At 42.4% G+C, this 27,282-nt stretch overlaps 1 protein-coding gene across 1 annotated transcript in view; it reads right to left on the bottom strand.

The window, feature by feature from the left end:
- CEP192 (centrosomal protein 192) overlaps positions 1-27,282 on the bottom strand; it is a 417,077-nt gene that overhangs the window by 222,296 nt on the left and 167,499 nt on the right. The window contains 2 exon segments of the mRNA XM_073632810.1: positions 24,180-24,329; positions 24,651-24,722. Coding sequence (XP_073488911.1) covers positions 24,180-24,329; positions 24,651-24,722 — 222 coding nt within the window.

The following is a 27,282-nucleotide window of genomic DNA, read 5'->3' on the forward strand; positions in this document are numbered from 1 at the left end:
GTGCTGGTGAGACTACCTGATCTAAGATCTGGCTGTGTCCTTCAATGGATGGAAGAGAAAGTGCATTTTTGTTGCAATGAGGAAATGAAAGAAATCATACACACCCCTGTCCCTCAAGACCTGGGTTTTCAAACAGCAATAGCATTAAAGTGATACTAAAATCCCCCTTTATTTGCTTAAAAATTACAAAACATGTTATACTTATCTGCTCTGTTCAGTGGTTTTGCATAGGGCAGCCCCAATCCTCCTCTTCTTCGGATCCCTCTTTGGCTCTCCTGGCCCCTCCCCCCGACGAGTGCCCCCACAGCAAGCGGCTTGGTTTTTAGCTAAAGGTTTTTAGCTTGCTCTAGGGGCACCCAAGCCGAGCTGCCGTTCCGCGTTCCATTCAGACAGGGAGCCCCGGCTAGGTCCCATCCCTATTTCCTCACTGGTTCATCAACTTTGACTGCAGGAAGCAGTGAGGCTCCGCTGCTGTCTCAGCCAATGAGGAGAGTCTCTGGCAACCTAGTCTCTCCCACAACATCGCTGGATAGAGATGGGCTCAGGTAAGTATTAGGGGGGCTGATGCACACAGAAGGTTTATTATCCTAATGCATAGAATGCATCAAGATAAAAAAAAAAAAGTCAGGTAGGAAGTCTACACTACCTGAGAAAAGTGCAGAGAAAGAGGCTTGTGGTCCCTGGTTGCAGTGTACTGTATATTGTAGGTTAATCACATGCTTTCCTGTTGGTTTCTCGGCTCTCGAGCCAGGCGATGGTGTCCTCAGGAGTGTCAAAGAAAATGGCAGTCATCTTCTATGCAAAAGCATGCAGGGAACAGCATGGAATATTTAAGGTTGTTGATGTGTAGGCGCGTTTTGGCTTCAGTAAAACTGTCTGCGCTTTTGTACTTCAATGGAAAAAGCTGAGAAAATGGCCACCTTGACATTGCCAATGGGTAGATTGCCTTTTACTCGTGCCATGCGTAGTGCTGCGTCACGATCTTTTTTAATTCAGCAGTTTAGCAATAAACGTGCGTGGAGGGGCACCCTGTGGCGGTTGTCTGGAGGGTATGCGGTGCGCTCTTTCAAAAGCAAATGTGGCTGAAAAGGCCTCTGCCATACGTTGTGATCAGCAATTGTTCTAGGAATGTAGTTGGGTCTTTCCCCTCAGTTCCTTCTGGTAGACCAATAAAGTGAAGGTTGCACCTATGGAGACTGTTCTCCATGTTGTCTTGTTTTGCCAGGAGTTGATCTGGTACTGCATGTGTTCAAATGAATTCTGTAATGGCAGGATTGTGTCCTCTACCTCCCCTTATCTGGTCTCCGAGATCTTAACCCGCTCCTTGAGCTTATGAAGGTCCTGTCGGCCCAAAGAGATATCCACCTTCACCTCCTCAATTTCAGTTGTAAAAGGTGGCTTGTAGTGCAGAGATGGCCTCCAATACCTTGTCCGTATCTGCTCCCGCTGTCTCTCTCCCCTCTAACTCGGCTCCGCCATCATCCTCCAGGTTGTCTCTCATTTCTGCGAAATTTTTGTCCAGCCTGGCAGCCGCATCCGACGGTTTCGTCAGAGCCATGGCCGCTATAAAGAGGAGGCAGGTGTAATGCTGGCGTCAGTATAGGCAGTGAGCTGGGCACCAGGGGAGCATGTAGGCTGGGATTGGGTATGGACACTGAAAGAGGGTGTAGTAAAAACGGCCACCATGTATAGCACCAGGGATAAGGCCGTGACCGCTATTCGCCTCTGATGGAGCTGAATGCCTGCTGGAAACTGAGCCAGGGATAGCGCTCCAACAGGCCGGGGTGCTCCGGTAACAATGTGGGGCCGGAATCTGGTGGAGAACAGATAGGGAGGCCCGCCAGGGTGTAGCAAGATGGTACCACTCATGGGTTTGGGCCTGGGGATCATCCGAAGGCCGGTGCTCGATAGTGGCACTGTGTGTAGGCTGCGGTGAGCAAGCGGGGCGTCTCCCAGTACCTTGTGAGAAGGGATCCAGAAGTCAGCAAGACTGGGATGCAGTGCTGGCTGGAAGGAGCAAGATGGCCGTGAGCCTCCGGGATTAGGCCAAAGCCACAGTCTTTCCTAAATGCGGCAGCCGTGTGGGGGAGCGCCGCTCCGTTCAGGCTGCCATCCGGTCGGAAGCCTGTGGAGCCGCAGGAGTCTATGTGCAGGGTCCTCAGGGGGATTTCCCAGGCTGGTACAGAAGATTGTCGGAGTGCAGGATCAATTAGAAAAAGGTGTAAAGGACGGAGCTTAGGTCACACACGTCCTACTCCATGCTGCATCAGGCCACACCCCACTTGTCCAGGCTTTAAGCCAAAAGATTCTTTGCGTATGAATAAAGGCAATTTTAGAGATCGGTGTCATGACTTGTTCAAGGGCATCAACACAAAAAAGAGTAAGGGCTCGTTGACACAAAGTTAATGTTACACCAAATAGACAAAAATATCGGAATAGTCAATAATGGAAATGCGTCTGAAATGTTCAAGGTTAATTTCAGACGCTGTAGAAAACACTGAAAACCTGTATACATGTGGCACTGTAAATATATGTGATCCTAAAAGTATAAATATAATATTTTAATATAGTACAAATGAAGAATTGTGTTTAGACACTCATAGTTGTTGTAAATACATAGAAACCGTGACAACATCCACATAAAAATACCCAGATAATGGGTTGTACCAAGACAAATAGGTTTTCACAGGATATGCAGGAGTTATGCATTTATCCATATAAACATCCATTGTGTGTAACATCAAATTTAAACTAAATGGATTATATTTTGTACCAATTGTTGGGGTCCCTAAACAATATAAACATATATTCATAAGCCCCAAAATATAGATAAATACCCATTATAAAAGAAAAAATTTTTCTTTTAACAAATAAGCTTAGAACACATTTTCTGACCTCAGACACACCTAGTGGCTGAAGATGCGATTACCTGAGCTTACCAGGTAAATCATTGAAATTCTCCAAACCAAATGGAGAATAAGCCAAACCTTCTGGGCTCCCCTGAGTAAATTGTAATATTTAGATATATCGTTTCATTGCCGTGTTGATGTTTTGATAATGTGTGTGGGTGAAATATTAATCACCAGAAAATCCAGTTCTGTATGAAATTGTATAACTATACTCATTAATAAAGTCCAATTATTTACTTATTATTTGTGGGAGATATTTATACATTGTAAAAAAGATATGTAAAAAGACATTGGTAAGAAAACCCCATAAATTAACGAACTCAGGAAAGGATTGTGGTATGTACTGATATTCTGAACTATAGGTACACAAAATTACCATAAGGTATTTAGATAAACTCCCAAAGGTTGACTTGTAAATTTCCATCATCCCTCAAAATAAAGAGAAAAAGAAACCTCAAAAATGGGATTTTAAAGGGCAATTATTGAATGGATGAGAAACGATGATGAACATACTAAATTTTATTAGTACAAAAGATTTCAAAACCAGACTCTTAAGGAAGACAATCACATAAATAACAGATATTTTTGTCGAAATTAACAGTGGTGGCAAAAAGATCCTACTACATAAATGAGCATCAAAGAACCCCAGGATATGGTAATCCAGAGGCGTCAAAGTAAAGGAAAAATGATAACACCTTTGAAAACAACAGCCAGAGAAGAAACCCATAGCGTATATGGACATGGAATAAACAGTGGATGCATATCTTCAAGGAGCAAGCCAACATTCCAAGCTCAGGCAAAGCAAAGGGCAGACCACTATCCACTCCTCAGAAAACAGAGGGGTCGAGGAGGCTAAAAACCCCAGATGCCATAAGCATAGGAGTGGCTGAATGCAATTCAGGGAAAACAACGTACAAGGTAAAAATTATATTAACATAAATAACACTTACAGGCTGTTGGATCCAAACCACGACCTGAGAGTGAGGTGACTCCAACAGGGATGGTCCAACCCACTCAAGGGGAGGGAGACAGTGATCCCAGCCCTCAGTGGTGAAAAAAAAAAAAAAAAAAACGGAGGGGTGGGGGGGAAGCAGCCTAAAAATGGGAAATTATTAGCGATCAATAAATCATTTAAAGACCCAAAATTTTAACAATGATCAGCGATAGGCATTAAATAAAGTAAACAAAGGTGAACACTCAATGGGCAGAGCACCCCTCCGCAGGAGGCCCAAGGCATCAAACACCATAAACAGAGTACAAGCCATCCAAGAATATCCAGAAGAGATGTACTTACCAGTAATAAATTGGATGATTAGGGATCCCCACCTAGAACAGCCAAAAAACTGTGGTGGCTACTCAATAAGAGGGATAGAAAGGTTATCCCTCTCCTCCTCCTATGGGACAAACAATTAACTGGACATCCAGGTAAGATGCCCTGGAATAGGGATGGCGAACCCATTAAATATAAATATAATATTAATTTCATATAACTTTAACCTTGTGCGTTGTTTTCCCTGAATTGCATTCAGCCACTCCTATGCTTATAGCATCTGGGGGTCTTTAGCCTCCTCGGCCCCTCGGTTTTCTTTTTTTTTTTCAAATTTTTTATTTAAAGAATGGGCACAAGACACACGAAATACATCATCTCGAAATCATAGATGGACAGGATATCATACAATAGGATGAGCGTAGTCCCATATCATGACCCAACTAAAAAAATACAACAGTAAAGAGAATACAATGATCCTTGACATTAGGACCGCTTCCGACCATGACCCCAACTGAAACAAAAAGGGCCACCTGATCCTAGGTTGCACTTTGACTGTCGAGAGGTTCCGTGCGTCCTGCTCCTATTTTTCAGGTTAATGAAAGAGTAGGGCCATGTAGGTCAGGGGGCACCAGTAATTACCCCATACATCCACAGTAGCCCTAGTCGAGACAGAAATCAGAGGGGGGAAAGGAAAGAAATGAAAGGATAGTAGATAGGAAAGAGGAACAGAGAAGGGGGGGGACGGAAGGGAGTAGGGAGGAGGGGTGTGGGGAGAATATGGCACAACGAGGCCGCATGCGTGTCCTTCTGCGAGTTGAAGGACCGGGTGGCCGAGTCATACGAGATCTATAGACCTATACAACTATCTGGCATAAGAGTGGGACAATTTTAATCCGTTGTGTCCCTCCCCAAAAGAGACTGGCCTTCATCTGAGAAGAAAAAGACATTCCAGATGGACCATTTCTTAGTAAAACGTTCATTTTGGTGGCGGGCCGTGAGGATTAAGTCCTTCATTTTTTTGATTTCCTCAACTTTCCTGATCCATAAAGTAATAGGAGGAGATCGTGTGGATTTCCAATACAAGGGGATGCAGGCCTTTGCTGCGTCAAGTAGATGCAGTATTAATGATCGTTTGTATGCTTTCCGGGATTTGTCAGATGCATGCAGCAGAAAGAGGGCCGGGTCTGCTTGAATTGGGTATTCAGTGAACTTCTGCATCGTCTGTTGGACGGTTTTCCAAAACCCTTCCAACTGGGGGCAAGACCAGAAAATGTGGAAAATCGTTCCACATTCTCTCTGACATCTGCAGCAGAGGTCTGTGACATCAGGGAATATCTTTTGTAACTTTGCCGGGGTGTTGTACCATCTGGTGACTATTTTATAGTTGGTCTTTTGTGTCTTCGAACAAATTGAAGATTTAAATGTGAAATGGAGAATGTTTTGTTTTTGTCGTGTTGTAAAGGTACATTGAAGATTCCTTTCCCACTTATCTAAGCAATGGAGATGATGACCTTCTGGTGGTGTGATCAACAGTTGATAGATGGCCGATAACGTGTGGGGCATAGCACCCTCCTCTGAGCAGTAGATCTCTAGGGTAGTTAGATTCTGGTCAGAGCTATTGGGTAGAGGTAGTGTTTTAAGAAAATGGCAGAGCTGTTGTGTTCTCCAAAAATCTAAATGAAAGGGACCGTCCATATCCATGAGGTCTGTCAGTGACAGCCATCTACCATTAACCATGAAATGGGAAGCTTGGAAATAACCTGCTGCTCTCATTGCACGGAAAATAGGGTCTGTGTGACCGGGAGCAAACTCTGGGTTTCCTGATACTGGACGTAGAGGGGACCTTGGTGACACAAGGCCAGCGAGTACAAAGAGTCGAGCATATTTGTGTAGTAATACCGATCAGAGAATGATTCCTCACGTCGCTCGGTAGTGAATTATGGCACCAAGGAGCCCTGTTTAGGGGTATCTCACATTGGGTCTGTTCTAAACTAGTCCATAGTTTCGTGGATTGGTGTCGGTTCCAGTCAATGAGTCTTGTTAGGTGCGTTGCTTGGTGATACTTGCGAAGGTCTGGTACCGCCAATCCCCCATATTGCTTGGGTAACATAATCTGTCATCTGTTTAGTCGAGGTCTTTTATGGGCCCAAATGAAGTCAAAAAATACTGCTCTGACCTGATCAAAGTAGCTAGAGCGAATCTGGATCGGAAGTGCTTGGAGAAGATAGAGAAATTTAGGTAGGATGCACATCTTAAGGATATTGCATCTCCCGAACCACGAATGCAGTCCTGTTTGCCATTTGGCAAGAAGAGCTCTAACTTTGGTCAGCAAAGGGGGGAAATTAAGAGGGAACATCTGCGAGAATTTGGAGGGGATATGTGCCAAGGTATTTCAAGGCTGAGGATGTCCATCTAAATTTGAAACTGGATTGAAGGGCTATGAGGTGCTGTGTGGGAATTCCTATACTCATCGCTTCGGACATATTGAAATTATTTTCAGGTTTGAAAGATCCCCATACATTTTAAATTCTTTCAGAAGGTTTGGAAGAGAGATCAGTGGGTTGGTGAGTGAGAACAACATATCGTCCGCGTACGTGGCAATCTTCTGTTGTGATTCTCCCATAACTACTCCAGTGATGTCCGGATTGACTCTCACAGTATGCAGAAACGGTTCCAGTGACAGGAGGAAAAGGAGCGGGGACAGGGGGCATCCCTGGCGTGTTCCGTTCTTGATCTCAAAGGGATCCGACTATAGCCCATTGGCTCGGACACGTGCCGAAGGGTCCCCATACAATGACTTAATCCAACATAACATGTTGTTGCCTTCAGCAAGGCTCAGTTGATTTAAGAGCGATGCCATCTGCTCCGCACGCTGTTTCTTAATGCGTGAACCGTGCTTGATAAGCACTCCCCGGATCACAGCCTTGTGGGCTTCCCAGACGATGCCGGGGTTGCTATCAGGGGTATCATTGGTTTGGAAATAAAAATCCAGCTCCCTGACTACGTCTTGAAGTACCTCTTTGTACTGTAGGAGGCTCTCATTTAATCTCCAGGTTCTCATCTTGGAGGTGAAAATGTCAGTCAGGGCATAGGTCAATAGAACAGGGGCATGGTCAGACCATGTGATCGATCCAATGGAAGCCTCTCTAACTGCCTGTAATTGGGAATGAGGGACCAGGAAGTAGTCGATTCTCGAGTATTGTTTGTGTGGGGTTGAGTAAAAGGTGTAATCCCTTTCTGTGGGATGGATAAGTCTCCAGGCATCAATTAACTGTGCTTTATGCAGTGAACGCGCAATGCGTTTCCTAACACTAGGGGTGATTGAGGAATGTCTCACTGATGTGTCCTCTGAGGGGGATCAGTGGTACATTGAAGTCTCCCCCCAGTAGTGTCTGGCCTTTGGCAAATTCTAACAGGGTGTCGGTCATTTTGGAGATTAAGTGATCTTGTCCGCTGTTCGGAATATATACATTAGCTAGAGTCACCTCTACTCCTCCAATTGTTCCTCTGAGGAACAGAAAGCGCCCCTCTGAGGAACAGAAAGCGCCCCTCTGGGTCAGCCCTCATATCCTCAAAGATCCACGGGACGGAGTGAGAGATAAGAATGGATACACCCCGAGATTTGGCATTCCTATTCGTGGAATGGTACACCATCGGGAAAAATTTATTTTGCAATAAGAGAAACTTGTCTCCCTTAAAATGTGTCTCCTGAATGAATGGCAGATCAGTCTCCAGTCGGTGTAGGTCTTGAAATAACATACGCCTTTTTTCCGGTATATTTAGACCTCTCGCGTTAAACTACAGCACTTTTACTGCCTCCATGTCCCCCAACTCACGCAGGGGAAGTGGAGGGGCCGGGGGGTTGGGGGGGAGGGAGGAAATGAAGAAGGGGAGGGGGAAGGTGGAAGACTAATAGGTAGGGGTAGACTGAAGGAAGAAAGGTGTTAGCAAAAAGAGAAAAAAGGAAAGGAAAAGCAGACAGTAATAGATGCTAAAACACCCCAAGAGGGTATTATATCCAAATTCTATTAAGGTAGCGTTCTAAAAGCTAAGACGCTCACCAGAATAGCTCTGGTCATCGAGCGCAGGCCTAAACGGGGTTGTGGAGAGGAATGACCAGCGAGGTGCTCACTGTTCCCCCCTCTCACCTGCAGTGTGATATATCATAGAAAGAAATATATATGAGTTGACGGTGATCAAGTAAAGGTAAGCAGGTCTAAATCAAAAGAAGAAGCTAAAAGACAGAATAGGCTAAGATAGCATAACATAGGTCTGGGAGCTGCCCCTCTTAATACAGTACTATCCTCCTATGCTCCTACACATCTTAAGTAAAAAACAACAAACAAAACGAAAGAGAAAGTTAATAACATCATCCAAAATATGAACATGAACCACCCCTTATATGAACGAAATATACTAAATGTAAGCTGGCGTATTATTTGGCTGATTAAAGTGCTGAGAGGATAGTTACCATACTATAACCGTGGGGGCAACAGGAGGAGAGAGATGTAAGCTGTCGGCTCCAAATCTATTCTCATGTTAATCAAAGTTGTGATCAGTTCCGTGGATACTCCCCCCCCCCCCCTCCCCTCCCTTAGATGACGTGTGAATAAATTCCATCCTCTCAGTGTATAGATCACTCATGGAGTGCCAAGCCCTCCAGCCAGGGAAAGCCCCCACCCCAGACGGATGTCAGGGCTAGGGGGAAGGAACAAACCACAGGGGCAGAAACAACCCACATGAGCATCATCCCGCCCGCTCCCACCTCAGCTCTCCTGTCATAAGTAATAATATATACATTCTCTTACATACACGTCATGTCTCCTTAACTTACATCTAATGTGACAAAACAGAGTGTGTATAACATGCATGGTGGCGAGGCAGGGAAGTTTTCCCAGGTAAATTAAGGAAGGTCACATATAAAAGGAGATACATAACCTTAATTCCTCTCAAGGATCCGGAATTCTCTCCAGTGCATCTATAAGTAACTTCCCTAACCCCCAGACCCCTAAAACTTCTTCCATGTCCGTCAGTAGAACGCTCCGATACAATGAAATGTCCACTGGGCACATTGATCCACGATGAATGCAGGTCACAAAACACCTTGTCCGGACACAGGTACAGTGCATAGGTTTCACCACAAAAAAAACAAACAGTGATAATAATGTTTCCATCATACCTGCCCGTGTTTACATCTCGGCTCTAGGCTTAATCCAGCGTGGCTCAAAGTCTCCGCCACAACGATCACTGCACACGTTTAAAGTACCGTAGTGGCCGCTTGTTAACAGACCGGGCGCGCTCGCAGCGGTGAGAGCTGAGTTGGGAGGTAAGGTAAGTATGACTCCGAATGAAGTCGCAATCCTCTCTGGTGTGGTATTAAAAGGATATGCGTGTCCAGCCAACCTATGGTGGGGGGTGATATAATCCAACAGACAGGAGTAACAAAATCAGATGTGCGTGGAGACCTCAGTAGGACAACTCACGGGAGTAACGCTCATGATTCCCGGGCCCCCTCAACAGATGGAAACCGGGCTCTTCTTCTGGGCCGCTGTCGGCGAGAAGGTTGGAAGTTTTGTTGAGCAGAAGGTCCCGGGCGACCTGAGGTACGAGGCAGGATGGTCAGCCAGTTCGATACTTGTATGGGCTCTACTCCCAGGAAGTCAAAGAGAGCTGGTAAGTCTGCGGGTGTTCGTAGCGTGAAGGAAGCATTCATTTTGCGAAAACTGACCGCCAGGGGGTATCCCCAACGATAGGTGCAGTCATTTCTTCTGGCTACATCCAAAAGGGGTCTTCAGCATGGCCCTTCTCTGCAGCGTGGCTCTAGAAAGATCCGGGAAGATTTTAATTGTGGCACCATCAAATTTTACGGCCCCATGTTCCCAAGCTTTGCGCAAGATAAGTTCTTTTTGATTGTAATGATGTATCCTGCACAATACATCCCTTGATCTGGCAGGGTCAGACGATTTAGGTCCCAAGGTTCTATGTACTCAATCTAATTCCAACTACGGTGGAGAGGTGCCCAGAACCTCTTGGAAGATAGCCGTCACAGTAGCCGCCAGATCCTCTGAGCAGGTTGCCTCCGGGAGGCCCCGCAGCCGAAGGTTATTGCGTCGGCTACGGTCCTCTAGATCTTCTAGATGAAGCTGTAGTTCGACGGCAGTGGTATCTTGGGATTCCTGGGAGCGTTCCAATGCCGCAATCCTGTGAGTTAAAGATGAGATCGTAGCCTCCCCAGAGTCAACCTGATCCGTAAGTGTGTGCAGATCTGCTCATACTTCTTGGATATCCCTACTATGTGCCTCCTCAATGCGAAGGATGAGGCCTTCTATATCTGCTTTGGTCGGGAGGGATTGCAGTATAGCTCGGATATCGTCTGGCATGCCGCTCGATCTAGGAGAGGTATCATCCATGTTTATGGGATATATAATGGATGTCTCTGGGGCTAAGCCTGTATTGTCAGGTGAGATGGGAGATCTCAGTGGGTCTAGTGCAGTATTCTCAGTTAGGCTGCGTGCACGTGGAGCCGCTACAATGGCATCCGGCGACACTCTGTGTGCCGCGGAAGTACCGCTGAATGCCACTGCTCGGGGTAGAGGGACGGTTACCTCCAGCTGACGATCTTGTCCGGTAACGTCTGGTAGCTATCATGCCTCTCTGTCACTCATGGAATACCATCAATTTAGCAGGATAGAGCGGGATGATCAGGAGCTCTCTTCAAAAGCGTCCTCATTCGGCCATTGCTAAGCCACCCCCCCCCCCCCCCCGGTTTTCTAAAGAATGGATGGTGGTCTCCCCTTTGCTTTGCCTGAGCTTGGAATGTTGGCTTGCTCCTTGAAGATCTGCATCCACTGTTTATTCCATGTCCATGAACGCTATGGGTTCCATTACACACTAGTTTTTCTTATAGGTGTCACCCTTTCCCTTCTCTGGCCGTTTTTTTTCAAAGGTGTTATCATTTTTCCTTTACTTTGACTCCTCTATTGGATTACCATATCCTGGGGTTCTTTTGTGTGTTGAAAGGCCAATGCAAGTCTTGTGGACAACTAATGGTATAGAGGAATCTTTGCTCAAATCATTGTATTTCTGACACATAAGTTACTTGTATATTCTGACAGACGTTTTTCATACACTGTCAGTCTCATGTTATTTTGTTTTTTTCTATATATTCTATGTATTTATATTATATTTACAGAAGTGGCAAATTGTCCCTGATGAAGATTGTATTTACATCTACATTTCGAAACGCGTTGGACTCACTCATGGATGATGCTCATTTATGTAGTGGGATCATTTTGCCACCACTGTTAATTTCAAATACAATATCTCTGTTATTTATGTGATTGTCCTTAAGAGTCTGGTTTTAAAATCTTTTGTACTAATAAAATTTAATATTTTATCATAATTTCTCATCCATTCAATAACTGCCCTTAAAATCACATTTTTGAGGTTTCTTTTTCAAATTACCATAAGGTTGGAGGCACTGAGAAATAAAAACACTGAGATCTTAATATTCCATACCACACTCACAACAACTATTTTAAACAACATTCTTTATACCATTTTTTTCCCTTTTAGGCTGGGTTCACACTGGTGCGATGTTAGACATTGCATGTGTTTTGTACCACAGTGCTGTGCAGATCACATGATATGTCAAAAAAGATATTTATCAGAAAGGCCTAAACTATCAGGTGTCAGGAAGGTGCCACATCCAAATGATTGCTAGAACAAATGGAGAAGATGGGACGGGACTTTTGAGGCACCAAAAGTCACTTGGAATTGGAACAATGAGGTTGAATTAAAGAATCTGATAAACATTTAAAATCCATGTAAAATAAAAAAAACATGATGCATAGAAGTAGTAAGCCATACATGCAAACAACAAGAATTATACATAATGTCATTCCTCAAAAACACAGTGCTACAACACAACATCCCTACGTGTTTCAACGAAAGCAGCCTTTCAGTGCATCCATTGTTGGAGTACATTAACTACTTCAATACCAGGCACTTACACCCCCTTCCTGCCCAAGCCAAATGACAATTGCGTGGTCATGCTACACTGTACCCAAACAGAATTGTTATCATTTTGTTCCCACAAATAGAGCTTTCTTTTGGTGCTATTCGATCACCTCTGCGTTTATTTTTTGCTAACTAAAAAAAAAAAAAACATAAAATTTAAAAAAAAAAAAAAAAAAAAAAAAAAAAGGTTTTGTTTGTTATAAAATTTTGAAAATAAGTAAGTTTTCTCCTTCACTGATGGGCACTGATAAGGCAGCACCGATATGCAGCACTGATGGGCTATCATGGGTGGCACCGATAGGCGTCACTGATGGGTACTACCAATATGCGGCACTGAAAGAAGGCATTGATGGGTATCACTGATGGCACTGGCAGGCATTGAAGATGGGCACTGATTGGCAGCTGCCTGATGGTCTAGGGTGGCATACCTGGTGGTCCAGTGTGGTGGCAATCCCTGGTGGTCCTGGATGGGTATCCGAGGGGGCGCTGCGCTGATAAACAATCAGCACAGACCCCCTCCCCCTGTCAGGAGAGCAGCCGATCGGCTCTCCTCTACCAGTGTGTCAGACATGAGTGAGGAAAAGTAGATCAATGGCTCTTCCTGTTTACATCATGATCAGCTGTGATTGGACACGGCTGATTATGTGGTAAAGAACCTCCGTCAGAGGCGCTTTACCGAGATCGGTGCAGCGGTGTCACACTGACACCACCGATGGGTGTGCGAGAGCGGTCATTCTGGAGGGCCGTCATATGACGTCCACCCAGCCGTCATTTGACGGCCAGCGGGCAGGAAGTGGTTAAATGGACGCTAGTCAGGGACTGTTTGTGGAGAACACTATTCACCAAGTTAACAGGATATAAGTGGAATTTGTTTATCTACATTGGCCTCCTTTTTCAAAAGGTGCTCGGTTCAATATTGGGCCGTATTCTAATAGGTACTGCTTGAGGTTTTTTTTGGGGGGGGGGGGGGATTTTTTTCCCTATATACAGTGGGGACGGAGTATTCAGACCCTCTTAAATTTTTCACTCTTTGTTATATTGCAGCCATTTGCTAAAATCATTTAAGTTCATTTTTTTCCTCATTAATGTACACACAGCACCCCATATTGACAGAAAAACACAGAATTGTTGACATTTTTGCAGATTTATTAAAAAAGAAAAACTGAAATATCACATGGTCCTAAGTATTCAGACCCTTTGCTGTGACACTCATATTTAACTCAGGTGCTGTCCATTTCTTCTGATCATCCTTGAGATGGTTCTACACCTTCATTTGAGTCCAGCTGTGTGATTATACTGATTGGACTTCATTAGGAAAGCCACACACCTGTCTATATAAGACCTTACAGCAAGGCAGAGATCTGGCCAAGGTTACAAAAAAATTTCTGCTGCACTTAAGGTTCCTAAGAGCACAGTGGCCTCCATAATCCTTAAATGGAAGACGTTTGGGACTTGCAGTATGGCTCTATTCTACATGGATTTTAAATGTTTGTATCAATAAAATCTCATTGCTCCAATTCCAAGTGTCTTTCGATGCCTCCATCTTCGCACATGCGATGACTGTGTGATGCGAATTCAGCCATACAGATTGTATAGCTGAATTTGCTTCGCATTCACACCACAATAGTGCAGGACCCTTTTTTTGATCCGCACTGGAATCAGATCGCATGGGTGTTCACATGTACTTGACCATTCCAACATGACAATGATCCAAAACACAAGGCCAAGTCGACCTGTCATTGGCTACAGCAGAATAAAGTGAAGGCTCTGGAGTGGCCATCTCAGTCTCCTGACCTCTATATCATTGAGCCAAACGTGCAGTTCATGCAAGACAGCCTAAGAATTTACAGGAACTGGAGGCTTTGCCAAGAGGAATGGGCAGCTTTACCATCTGAGAAGATAAAGAGCCTCATCCACAAATACCACAAAAGACTTCAATCTGTCATTGATGTTAAAGGGGGGCAATACGCGGTATTAAGAACTGGGGGTATGTAAACTATCAGGGTCATTTGGGTCATTTCTGCTGTCATTATGATTTAAAAAGAGTAAACACAGTTGATTGATAATAAATGGCTTCAGCCAAACACTAACCATGAGAGAAAGAAAAAAAGTTTGTGTTCTTCATATTCTTTGAAAAATAGCTAATAAATTTAAATTCTGCCAGGGTATGTAAACTTATGAGCAGAACTGTATCTACATCGGCAAGCATGCAGCCTGAAGCCAACACAGAATTTGTATAAGAGGCTGGGGGTAAGAAACTTTCTGCCTCTTAACACTGCCTCTGGGTCCTCTTCATTCCATTCCCCTCAATGGCTGCATTCTCTAAAGGAGGCATTTCACTTTCCAACTCTGGCAGATGACAGAGGTGAAGGACAAAGTTGGTATTTTGTGCTCAGTTAAGGCCATATTAGGGCTGTTTGTTGTCCAAGAATGTCATAAATGGTTGTAAATCCGCCTTGGTCACATAGACTGCTGCATGCTTGAGATTAACCTAGAATCAGATGAGACACCGTGCAAGGGAGAAGTTGTGACTGAGCATTTTGAGTGTTTTGCAAATGTTTGCCTGAATTTTTGCTGCATCTCCCTTGTGCCTGGTTTTTGCTAGTAAGGGTACTACCCCATGGGGTACTCACGGAGTAGGGTGCAGAAATGGGCAAGGTTTTCCATTAAGGAGAATGTAAGCAACCCAGGTGTAGACTGTTGTGTTGGCAAGTCCTTCTGGCAAAAAGAACAGTAGGAGTTTAAGCCAAGTTTTAAGGGTTCAACCCCTCCCCGACAAGCCACCGCAGTTGTACTGCGGCAGGTTGGCTCCCCTGGGCGATACGGTGTAACTGTATGTCGGTTCGCCTCTTGACCACTGGGGCACTAGGTGGCCAATGCGAGTTGCCTGGCGGGCGATTATTGCGCTTTTCTTTTACCAAAAATATGTAGAAGACATATCGGAATAAACTGAGGAAAAAAAAATAAAAAAAATTGGGATATTTATTATAGCAAAAAGTAAAAAAGATAGTGTTTTTTTCAAAATTGACGCTTGTTTATAGCGCAAAAAATAAAACCGCAGAGGTGATCAAATACCACCAAAAGATAGCTCTATTTGTGGGGAAAAAAATTTTGTTTGGGTACAGCATCGCACGACCGCGCAATTGTCAGTTAGAGGGACGCAGTGCCGTATTGCAAAAAAATGGCCTGGTCATTGAGCAGCCAAATCTTCCGGGGCTGAAGTGGTTAAAGGATAAGTCTACCTTTTATAACACCAGCCCCCACACCTCCCGCTCCCCCGCTGTGACAGCTAGCGGGGAATCTTCTCCCTGCTGTCAAAATTAAAAACACACGGCTGTGCATGGCTCCGCCCACCAGGCCATATCACTTATTCACAGTTCTCTGAATGGAGAACTACAAGGTCTGGCAGCCTTTGCGGCTTTCAGCAATTTATATGCCTTTGATAAAGAGGGCCATGTCCCTTGAAACACATTAGGTTTACCTAATGGAAGGGTTTCCGCGCTCACGGACCTGAAGGCTTGCAGCCTCCCCTTGCACTTACCCCCGAAGGAGTGAGTTAAATAATGTAGAGAAATTGATTAGGGGTGGGTGGCGCTACCTTGTCAGGGTACCTTGATTTATAATTTAATGAACCTCAAAGGACTCAGAAAAAATAATAATAATAAATGCACCCCTTTTTTATCCCTCATTAGGTAGTGGATCTAGATGTCCAGCGTTACCTGAGTGGACTGTACTAACAGGTCATTCTCATACCTACATGCAGGTGTGCACCATGTGATTAATCAACACAAATTAATTAAGTGATAATTAATAAAAAGTCATTAGTGACAAACCAAACCTAAATAAAGTAAATAAAATTAAATAAAACACCACGGTACAAACTTATATTGATCCCCAAATGTGTCCAAATATACTTATAAGCATAAAAGTGAATTTGAATAGTCCCAACATTAGACATATAGTGCAGGGTTGCACATTAGATAATATAAAGCTGGTGGAAAATTAATAAAAAAATGATGAACAACTTAGTGGAAAAAATTGATGAGAAAAAATATAGTGTAGGAAGTGTAACAAAGTCCAGTAGCAGTAAGTGAAAAACGTCTGTGATAGGTGACTTTCGTGAACACAGCTGATCAGATCCAGTGACTTGCGGTGCTCCCCCTCAAAGATCCCACTCACCAGCTCCCTGCACCCCTGCAGGGGTAATAGGCATGTAGTAGTAGTAGACACCAATAAGATGTGTATGGGTCCTCAGGATCCACCGCTCCAGCTGTGAGATGTCCTTCAGTATATCCTCATAGAGAAGAAACAGGGCTCCATAGTGTGATACTTTTAAGGTAGTTTATTTATCACAACAGTACAAAAATAACCAAATGAATAAATAAAAAAGTTTAAAAACCAAGCAAACAGTCACACAGCGTGTAAGCTGTAGCGTATGGAGAGTGCGGGGCGTCTAGAACCATCAGCTGCGCGGCGTGCGCCTCAGCTGCGTTCCACACTCTCCTACTTCCGCGTGTGACGTCAGTGCGTAGCTCCGCCTTACGCGTTTCGTCATCGACGTTATCAAAGGCGCAGCTAGCGTACCTCGTCCTATGTTATTTAAAGACAAGCAGTGTATGCGTTCCTCCCACTCTCCTCCCCTGGGTGTGCTCATAATCTCATGTCACCTCCCAGGCCAAATCATTACAGGGCGGAGAGGAGATCCAATACCCATATATGGAAGCCTGAACTTATCTCTCCGCTTGTCATTAAAAAGGCAGACTTAACAGCATGATCCTTAACAGCATAGATAGTAATATTCTTTATAACATTAGTGCTCAATTGACCTCTCAGAGTGGCTAAGCGATACCAACTCCTGCTCCAAGCTGTTTATATGCATGGATAAGAGGGGGAATAGGATGAACCATACGGTGGGTGAACCTAGTGGTAGCTCAATGTATTGCTGCTCTCCCATAATGTTAATATCATGATACCCCCTAGCCACACGGGATATCCATGCGAATGAGATGTCAGAATTCTAGATTAGAGAGTGTTCTTGCCCCCCGCTTCTAGCCCCCTATGGGGTTATATTCATCAATTTTTACTGCATAGGCCGGGTTAAGGGATTGGTATCGGCATAGTAGGAACAAACCATGTACATATGTAAAAGATAATAATTTAAATCAATAAAATAAAAGATAATTAAAAATTAATTAGTAAAAAAATATATATATATAAATAAAATATAACATAAGAAAATTTTTTTATAAAAACGTATCAAAGGGATTTTTTTAAAAGAAAGCAATATTACACATAGTGGACCCCTATATTCATATGTATAATGGGATAGTATACATACTCATGTATAATGATGTTCTATATTCTGGCAGAACCACCATCATCTGGATATAGATTTGAACTGTTTTATAGCTAACCCTTAGCTATGGACCTGTCTAATTATTATCACCATATAAATCAGCCCTTTGGGGGTGATCAATAAATATTTATCCTAGTATTGGCACCCCTTAGGTGCCCTATCATGCCCCCTTTTTTTTATGCAGGGCATTCCTATGATCTTTTATGTGGGGTTTTTCCCTATACCATACAGCCTAGGGGTATACAGGCCCTCAAGGTATCTTTCTGACATGGGCATCTATGGTCAGGGGTATACATGCGGAGCCCCCATATGCTGTATTGACCCCAAGAGGGGACATGAGGGGGTGTACACACACTTTAGGGGCTACTGATGGTTGTTCTGCCAGAATATAGAACATCATTATACATGAGTATGTATACTATCCCATTATACATATGAATATAGGGGTCCACTATGTGTAATATTGCTTTCTTTTAAAAAATCCCTTTGATACGTTTTTATAAAAAAAAATTTCTTTATATATATATATATATATATATATATATATATATATATATATATATATATATATATATATATATATATATATATATATATATATATATATATATATATATATATATATATATATATATATATATTTTTATATATTTATATATATATTTATTTTTACTAATTAATTTTTAATTATCTTTTATTTTATTGATTTAAATTATTATCTTTTACATATGTACATGGTTTGTTCCTACTATGCCGATACCAATCCCTTAACCCGGCCTATGCAGTAAAAATTGATGAATATAACCCCATAGGGGGCTAGAAGCGGGGGGCAAGAACACTCTCTAATCTAGAATTCTGACATCTCATTCGCATGGATATCCCGTGTGGCTAGGGGGTATCATGATATTAACATTATGGGAGAGCAGCAATACACTGAGCTACCACTAGGTTCACCCACCGTATGGTTCATCCTATTCCCCCTCTTATCCATGCATATAAACAGCTTGGAGCAGGAGTTGGTATCGCTTAGTCACTCTAAGAGGTCAATTGAGCACTAATGTTATGAAGAATATTACTATCTATGCTGTTAAGGATCATGCTGTTAAGTCTGCCTTTTTAATGACAAGCGGAGAGATAAGTTCAGGCTTCCATATATGGGTATTGGATCTCCTCTTCGCCCTGTAATGATTTGGCCTGGGAGGTGACATGAGATTATGAGCACACCCAGGGGAGGAGAGTGGGAGGAACGCATACACTGCTTGTCTTTAAATAACATAGGACGAGGTACGCTAGCTGCGCCTTTGATAACGTCGATGACGAAATGCGTAAGGCGGAGCTATGCACTGACGTCACACGCGGAAGTAGGAGAGTGTGGAACGCAGCTGAGGCGCACGCCGCGCAGCTGATGGTTCTAGACGCCCCGCACTCTCCATACGCTACAGCTTACACGCTGTGTGACTGTTTGCTTGGTTTTTAAACTTTTTTATTTATTCATTTGGTTATTTTTGTACTGTTGTGATAAATAAACTACCTAAAAAGTATCACACTATGGAGCCCTGTTTCTTCTCTATGAGGATATACTGAAGGACATCTCACAGCTGGAGCGGTGGATCCTGAGGACCCATACACATCTTATTGGTGTCTACTACTACATGCCTATTATCCCTGCAGGGGTGCAGGGAGCTGGTGAGTGGGGATCTTTGAGGGGGAGCACCGCAAGTCACTGGATCTGATCAGCTGTGTTCACGAAAGTCACCTATCACAGACGTTTTTCACTTACTGCTACTGGACTTTGTTACACTTCCTACACTATATTTTTTCTCATCAATTTTTTCCACTAAGTTGTTCATCATTTTTTTATTAATTTTCCACCAGCTTTATATTATCTAATGTGCTACCCTGCACTATATGTCTAATGTTGGGACTATTCAAATTCACTTTTATGCTTATAAGTATATTTGGACACATTTGGGGATCAATATAAGTTTGTACCGTGGTGTTTTATTTAATTTTATTTACTTTATTTAGGTTTGGTTTGTCACTAATGACTTTTTATTAATTGTCACTTAATTAATTTGTGTTGATTAATCACATGGTGCACACCTGCATGTAGGTATGAGAATGACCTGTTAGTACAGTCCACTCAGGTAACGCTGGACATCTAGATCCACTACCTAATGAGGGATAAAAAAAGGGTGCATTTATTATTATATTTTTTCTGATTCCTTTGAGGTTCATTAAATTATAAATCAAGGTACCCTGACAAGGTAGCGCCACCCACCCCTAATCAATTTCTCTACATTAGGTTTACCCCCTCCTGACATCACCATAGGATTCTGACAGCTGTCATCACAGTGCCGCTTGAGACGCTGCCAGCCCTCGCTCTCCATACTACCTGCTGGAGCTTTGGAGCCCTTGCTGCTGCATGCTTGGTAGCCATCCATTGCCTCTGCATCTTTAGCTGATCAGCTCTGGTGTCTCAAACTGCTGTGTTACTATCCACTGGTGGACTGGCGATTGCTGACATATAAGTGTGCTGTTTTTAATCAAGGTGTTTTTATGCTTGGCATTAACCTCAGCACCCTGCTATTTCAGGGATTTGAATAATCGCCTAAGACTCCATCCTTTATAAATCCAAACAACCCACAGTCCTAATTCAGTTAGCCACTGACTTGGTGGAAGAAAAAAAAAAAAAAAAAAAATTTCAGAATGCCCATTAAACAAAAGGAACAACAGTGATCAAACTTGCTGTCTTGCACTTAAAAAAGAATCCAGATGGACCTGAGAAATACAAAATAGATTCCAAAAAGTTGAAACGAATTTATGTCCAACTAAGACAATGGAAAAAAGCCTCCGTCGGGCCCGAGCTAGGTTTAATATACACGCGGATTGTCCAGGCACACGATTAGTTGAATTTAGAGAATTCCCAACCTGCACAGCCCACTGTCCTGAAACGTCGAAAGCCCAATGACTCCCTTACTCAAAACCTCCAGTCAGTTCTTAGTCTCCTTCACTTACACTATTCTAAATTGTATAAAGTCCCTGAGGAAATAGTGACCGATAAAATAGAGGAATTTCTGACTCGCCTTAAAACTACCTTCCCTCTCGGCGGTCCATAAGGATATCCTAGAAAGCAAAGTCAGTGACAGAAATTTAAGAAGGCCAAACACTTATAAAAAACCCTGGGCCCAGAATGTCTTTTTGTCCTCTTACTGTAACAAAATTTGCTCCACTCCTTATAAACACAATAGTTCTTCTACGATTGTAGGGACGATAACCAAGCAAGAAAGAGCCCATAGCAATGTAGTGAACTACAGACCAATCTCACTGATTAACTGACTTGAAACTGCTGACAAATGCCAATAGACTTAATAGATTTCTAGAACACTATATGTACGTGGATCAGGTCGGTTTGTTCCTAGGTGACAGACCATATTAGATGAGTGATTAACTTTATGGTTTTATGTTCCAACTAAGAGGACAGACAAGGGATGTTACTTTCTATAGACCTTTATAAGGGCCTTTGGCTTGGATCGAAGTTCCTCACAGTTTTGCATGCCTTGTACTCCAATCCTACCGCCCATGTCTCTGTACATGGCTACAGGTCAGAATTGGTACACGTACAGACAAGAACAAGGCAGGGTTGTTCCCCATCACCACTGGTATGCATCATTGCAATCAAAAACACTGGCAATAGCAATGACATCCAATCCTGATATTCAAGGTGTCCAGAGTACGCAAACTAGTCACAAGAGTGCTCTCTTCAATGATGACCTGGTGATGTTTAGAACATTACCAATCACAATCTTGCCTAACTTATTCAAGCTTCTAACCAGTTTTGGGGATATCAGGCCTTCGATTAAACAGGGGAAAGAAAAGGGGGGGGGGGAATCAGAAGCACTTAACACAAACCTTCCCAATGCAGTTTTACATCTCCTAAGACATCCTTTCCATATAAATGTTGTACATGTATCCTTTCATACATGGGCATTAGGCCCACTTTGGATACATCTACATAGTACCAAGCCAATTGTACTACCCTCTAATTCCTTGGACAGGGACTTATGGGCGTGGTCTTCGTAGTCTTGCTTGGATGGGTAATGACAATACTTTAAAAAAAATTTAAAAAAATACCTCTTTATATCTAAAAAGATCCCAATATCTTATTTTCAAATTGATTTGGGTCTTGAAGGGTTCAAAAGTGGCACGCAAAACTTTTTATGCTACAAAGTCATCTGAGGGTTTCACAGCTTCAGAGCTACTTCAAAGTGGCCCCAGCTTACACAAAACTTCTCTACCCACTATCAACCTGGTAGGGTCGAGCTGGAAGCCCAAGCAGGGTCTCCGCTCCCAATAGATCTACATATGTGGATTCCTTCTTAGGATAAAGTGATCTAATGGCCAACCCTGTTGTACTCCCTCCATCCCTGCAACTATCTGCAAAATTTACTCCCTTAGGTTTGCACATATTCCAGTGGTCCCATTTTCAATATCCCTTTGTTTCTTCACAACTTCTCCCCTCATTACTTTTCATGGTAGCTAAACAAGGGATTGTACAGGATTGGAAATTTCCTAGACCATAGAGGAATAAAAACAGGTAGAGTACTACCTCCCTTGGAACACCCTTGTCAGCAATGCTTCTCCTATACCAAATGCTCCACTTCTTGAATTCCTTTAACCAAAATTTCAGATGAGATTACACTGAGGACACTGAAAACAGGAACATGCTGGACACTGGTTGCAGGGGGGGGGGGGGACGGGGGACGACGACTATCAATAGTGTACCTTGTACTTTCTGAGACCTGAACAAAGTTACCCCACCAGTTGGCTTGGGAGGTTGACTTAGGAATAGAAACATGTGGAGGGCTGGTCCAGATGGTCTACTATGGTGTATTCTTAACACACTCGGTCCCTCTTTAGTGCTCCTGGCCCCTCCCTCCTGTGGAGTCTTCTCTCCCCCCCAGCAAGCAGCTTAGCTTGATATGGATGCACCTGAGTTGAAACACAGCACCCTGTGTCTATTCAGACAGGAAGTTGCGGCACGGCCCCCTTTCTCTCCTATTTGGCTGACTGACCTTGATTGACAGCAGTGGGAGACAATGGTGTCAGGCTGCTGTCTCAGCCAAGGAGAGTCCCGGGCAGTCAAGACACTCCTGAAAACATCGCTGGATAGAGATGGGGCTCAGGAAAGTCGTAGGGGGCTGCTGCACACAGAAGGCAGCTTTTTAGCTTAATGCATAGAATGCATTAAGATAAAAAAAAAAAAAAACTTTCTGCCTTTATAACTATTTTAACCACTTCAGGAACGCCCACCGTCGTTACGCGTTGGTACTTTGAAGAGGAATATCGTTGTTATGGCAGCAGCTAGCTGCCATAACCCCGGTGTACTCTTCTTCAGTGAGCGGTCCAGTATCAGACAAAAGTAGTCTCTGCGGCAGACTTCCCACAAGATCACTTTTAAATCGGCGGCAGGGAAGGGCCCCCCCCCACCCCTCCCTCCGCTGCTTACCGGAGCGGCGGAGGCGATTGGATCTTCACCCTTGCTGGGTATGGAGACGAGTGAGGGGGAAGATGGCTCCCACCCGTCTCCATACCATTGCAGGGCGGAAGCAATGTCAAAACGTTACTTACGCCCATAGTTCTTTAAAAGGTACATTTTTTTTTTTTAGTTTTTTTTTTTTTTAATGACAATTTTAATTTATTTTTTTGCATTTTAGTGTCCTTTTGACCCCAGATCTCATGTTTAAGAGGTCCCGTCATGCTTTCCTTTCTATTACAAGGGATGTTTACATTCCTTGTAATAGGAATAAAAAAGTGCCAATTTATTTATTTTTTTTTTTTAAACAGTGTAAAAATAAAAAGGTAAAATAAGAAAAAATACATTTTTAAACGCGCCCCGTCCCGACGAACTCGCGTGCAGTAGCGAACGCATACGTGAGTAGTGCCCGCATATGAAAACGGTGTTCAAACCACACATGTGAGGTGTCCCTGCGATCGGTAGAGTGAGAGCAATAATTCTAGCCCTAGACGTCATCTGTAACTCAAAGCATGCAACCTGTAGAAATTAACTGTCGCCTATGGAGATTTTTAAGGGTAAAGGTTTGTCACCATTCCACGAGCAGGCGCAATTTTGAAGCACGACATGGGTATCAATATACTCGGCGTAACATTATCTTTCACAATATAAAAAAAAAAAAAAAAATTGGGCTAACTTTACTGTTGCCTTATTTTTTAATTAAAAAAAAAAAAAAAAAAGTGTTTGTAAGACTGCTGCGCAAATACGGTGTGACAAAGTATTGTAACGACTGCCATTTTATTCTCTAGGGTGTTGGGGAAAAAAATAAAATGTATAACGTTTGGGGGTTCTAAGTAATTTTCTAGCAAACAAAAACTGTTTTTAACTTGTAAACAACAAGTCTCAGAAAGAGGCTCGTTCCTTAAGTGGTTAACTTGTATAGAATCTTGTCCACCATTTACTGCTACTGACAGGTTTCCAGATAGGTTACAGTGATTTGTCATTTCCTTATTGATCTTCATACTCATTTGTACCTTGATTTGGTTATAAATGTAAATTAAAAAAAACTACTGAAAGAGAAAAAAAAAAATATATAAAAGATATCTATACCAAATGCCTTGCTGTATTCTCTAGGAAGCGCTCTCTTTGTAAGGCTTGCTGTGAAACTGTATCCAACTCATATTCTAGGTCATCATCACTAGCTGGAGCGGAATCCATTCCTGTCGCTGCAAGCCGGACCTGAAGCATCTGGAAGTCCTCCTGGGATACAGAAGGAAACAAGGAATGCTACTAAATTACCTAAAAAAATAAATATAATCAAAGTAATTTAAATTCCATTATCTATGGTCACAAGGTATCCAATATATACAAACTGTGACTCATTTGTAATTATTATAATGTTGTTCGTTTACTGTTACCACATATAAGTTGATTGCATTACATAAATAAAAAAAATACAAGACACTTAATCTATCCCTCAAGAATCTGTACGAGTTTTATTATTCTGCGTTTGCCATCTCTTGGCAAATAAGAGTACTTTTTTTTGTAATGAATTAAGAAATTTTAAATGTTAAAAAGTACCTCAAAGTCGTCATCATACTGAAGATCATTAGGTTGTTGATTTGTAGCTCTGTCTTTAAATCGGTTCATTGCCTGATAAAAACACGAAAAAAACCTTGTGAACATCTTGATTTTATATTAATACAATCAAACAATGGGTAGCTAGTTATTTGGTTGTTATGCATACCCTCTAGCATAAATTCTTTGAGTCACTGATCCAGAGCATTTGTATACTGTATTTGTTCTGGTTTAGTAGTTCACGCTCAAGTCACACTTGTGCGCTGTGAGAACCGGTGTGATTCCAGTGCGGGTTTCCGCACCGCAACTCACTCTCAGGCAGTTCACACTGCCCTCTGACACCCGTAACGGTTTGCAATGTAAAGTTAATGACACCTGCAAATCAATTCACAGATCACCGTATGAACTGTGAAATCGGATCGCATGGGTGTTAACACCCATGCGATCCGATTCCAGTGCAGACCGAAAAAAGGTCCTGTGCCATTTTGGTTCGAATGTGATGCGAATTCAACCAAACTGTATGGCTGAATTCACATTGCACCGACATTGCATGTGATGTGCACAGTAATACAGTGCGAATCACATGCGATGTCTGATCGCACCAGTGTGAATCCAGCCTTAAAGTATATAAAGAAGAGGGATGGTGCGACACCGATAACACTACATTTGCAGAAAAGGGAAGTCACACATATGTAGGCATTTCATCTACCTCAGGAGAGGGTTTTTTTTTTTTTTTTTATAAGTACTTCAATACCAAGCACATTCACCCCCTTCCTGCCCAGGCCAATTTACAGCTTTCAGCACTGTCACACTTAGAATGGCAATTGAGTGGCCATGCAACACTGTATACGTGACATTATCATTTTTTCCCCACACAAATAGCCTTCTTATTTAACAGCTTCCATATAACGTCCTCCCAGGATTACGTCACGCTCTGGCACAATTTCCTAGCAGTTGTGTCCGGCGAACACAGACGATGACTGATCAATGTACCGGTCCACTGCTGGTACCATGTGATTGCTGTGACCAAAGCAGAACACATGACAATTGTACACAATGAATGGCTTTGATTCATGCCGTTAATTGTGTACGGTTGTGCTTATTTTTGCAATGGGTCACAATTATCACATGGTACAGGCAGGACCGAAACACAGCCCATCTGTACCATGTGATCAGCTATATACAATCACAGCTAATTACAATAGTAAACACAGAATGAATTGTTTTCATTCGGAAAAAATGATTGCTTATAACAATAAAAAGTCACCATTTTAAGCAATCAGTGAAAAAAAAAAATCCTGTTCACTTCCCCAGAGTAGTACAGTTTTACTATAGTAACACTATTGCTCTGGTCACTATGTGGGGAGAAAAAAAAAAAGTTCTCATACTGTCACTAGTGTCCCTAAACACTGACACACCAGTTATAAGACAAACGCTGTACTGCACTGGTGTGACCGTATTTTAGAAAGAAAAAAAAATTTCAATTGTGACAAAAAAAAAAATAAAACAAACAACTTCAGACAATTCCCCATGCCTTTTAGTAAATACCTTGGGATTGTTTACTTTCCAACAAAGAGTAATTTGAGGGATATTTGTACTGCCGTGGCATTTTCGGTTCAGGACTGATAGATGTTATGTATCTACCCATCTATCTATAAATCAATTTGTGGATCAACTTTCCTACAGACTAAATTAAAACACTAATTTGGGTTATTTTCACCAAAAGAAATGTAGCAGTATACATGATGGCCTAACATGTAAAAAGAAACATTTGTAAAATGTTTTAACAAAACAAAAGAAAAATTTCAGACATTTTTCATTTGGCAAAAAATAAAAAAAATCCAGCTGTGCTTGACAAAAGAAAAAACTTTTGCTAATACCAATGCCAACTTTACCGTTATAAGCAACCATTTTTTCGGAATTAAATCTACTCACTCATTCTGTGAATATGATTGTGATTAGCCACGGTTAATCACATGGTACAGATGGGCTGTGACTGGCCCTGTCTGTGCCATGTGATAACTGTAACCAATCACAGAGAATAGTACACAATGAATAGCATGAACAAAGCCATTCATTGTGTACAATTGTCATGTGATCTACTGTGATTGGCCACAGCAATCACGTTACTGGCAGCGGGCTAGTACACCGATCTGTCAACTGCTGTGTCAGTCATATGGCGTCCTCCCAGAATAACAGATATTTGCACATACTCGCTAACACACCATGGATTTTCAAATGTTGTCCAAAACATCATAGGACTTCCTCCCAGGCTCCTATTAAAATACTAACCCGTAGGAAATAGGCAAGACTTCACTTTCTGTCTTAAGAGAAAAAGCAGGAAGTAAAATCTCTCCAAAGCTAGGGTGTTATCCCCACAAGATTTTCAATTGCTTTCTTTATCTGGAACTCAACAATTTTGGATCCGATCACTTTCTGTAAAGAGACAGATCACCAGGACCTATAGGAAGTTAAATCTTTTCAACAGGAACTGAGAGAGCAACAAAAACCAAACAAAGGCAGGGAAGACCCTCACCATGCCAACATCCAAAATATAATAATATATATATATATATATATATATATATATATATATATATATATATATATATATATATATATATATATATATATA

This window comes from Aquarana catesbeiana, linkage group LG05 (assembly GCF_042186555.1).
Source record: "Aquarana catesbeiana isolate 2022-GZ linkage group LG05, ASM4218655v1, whole genome shotgun sequence".
NCBI lineage: Eukaryota > Metazoa > Chordata > Amphibia > Anura > Ranidae > Aquarana > Aquarana catesbeiana.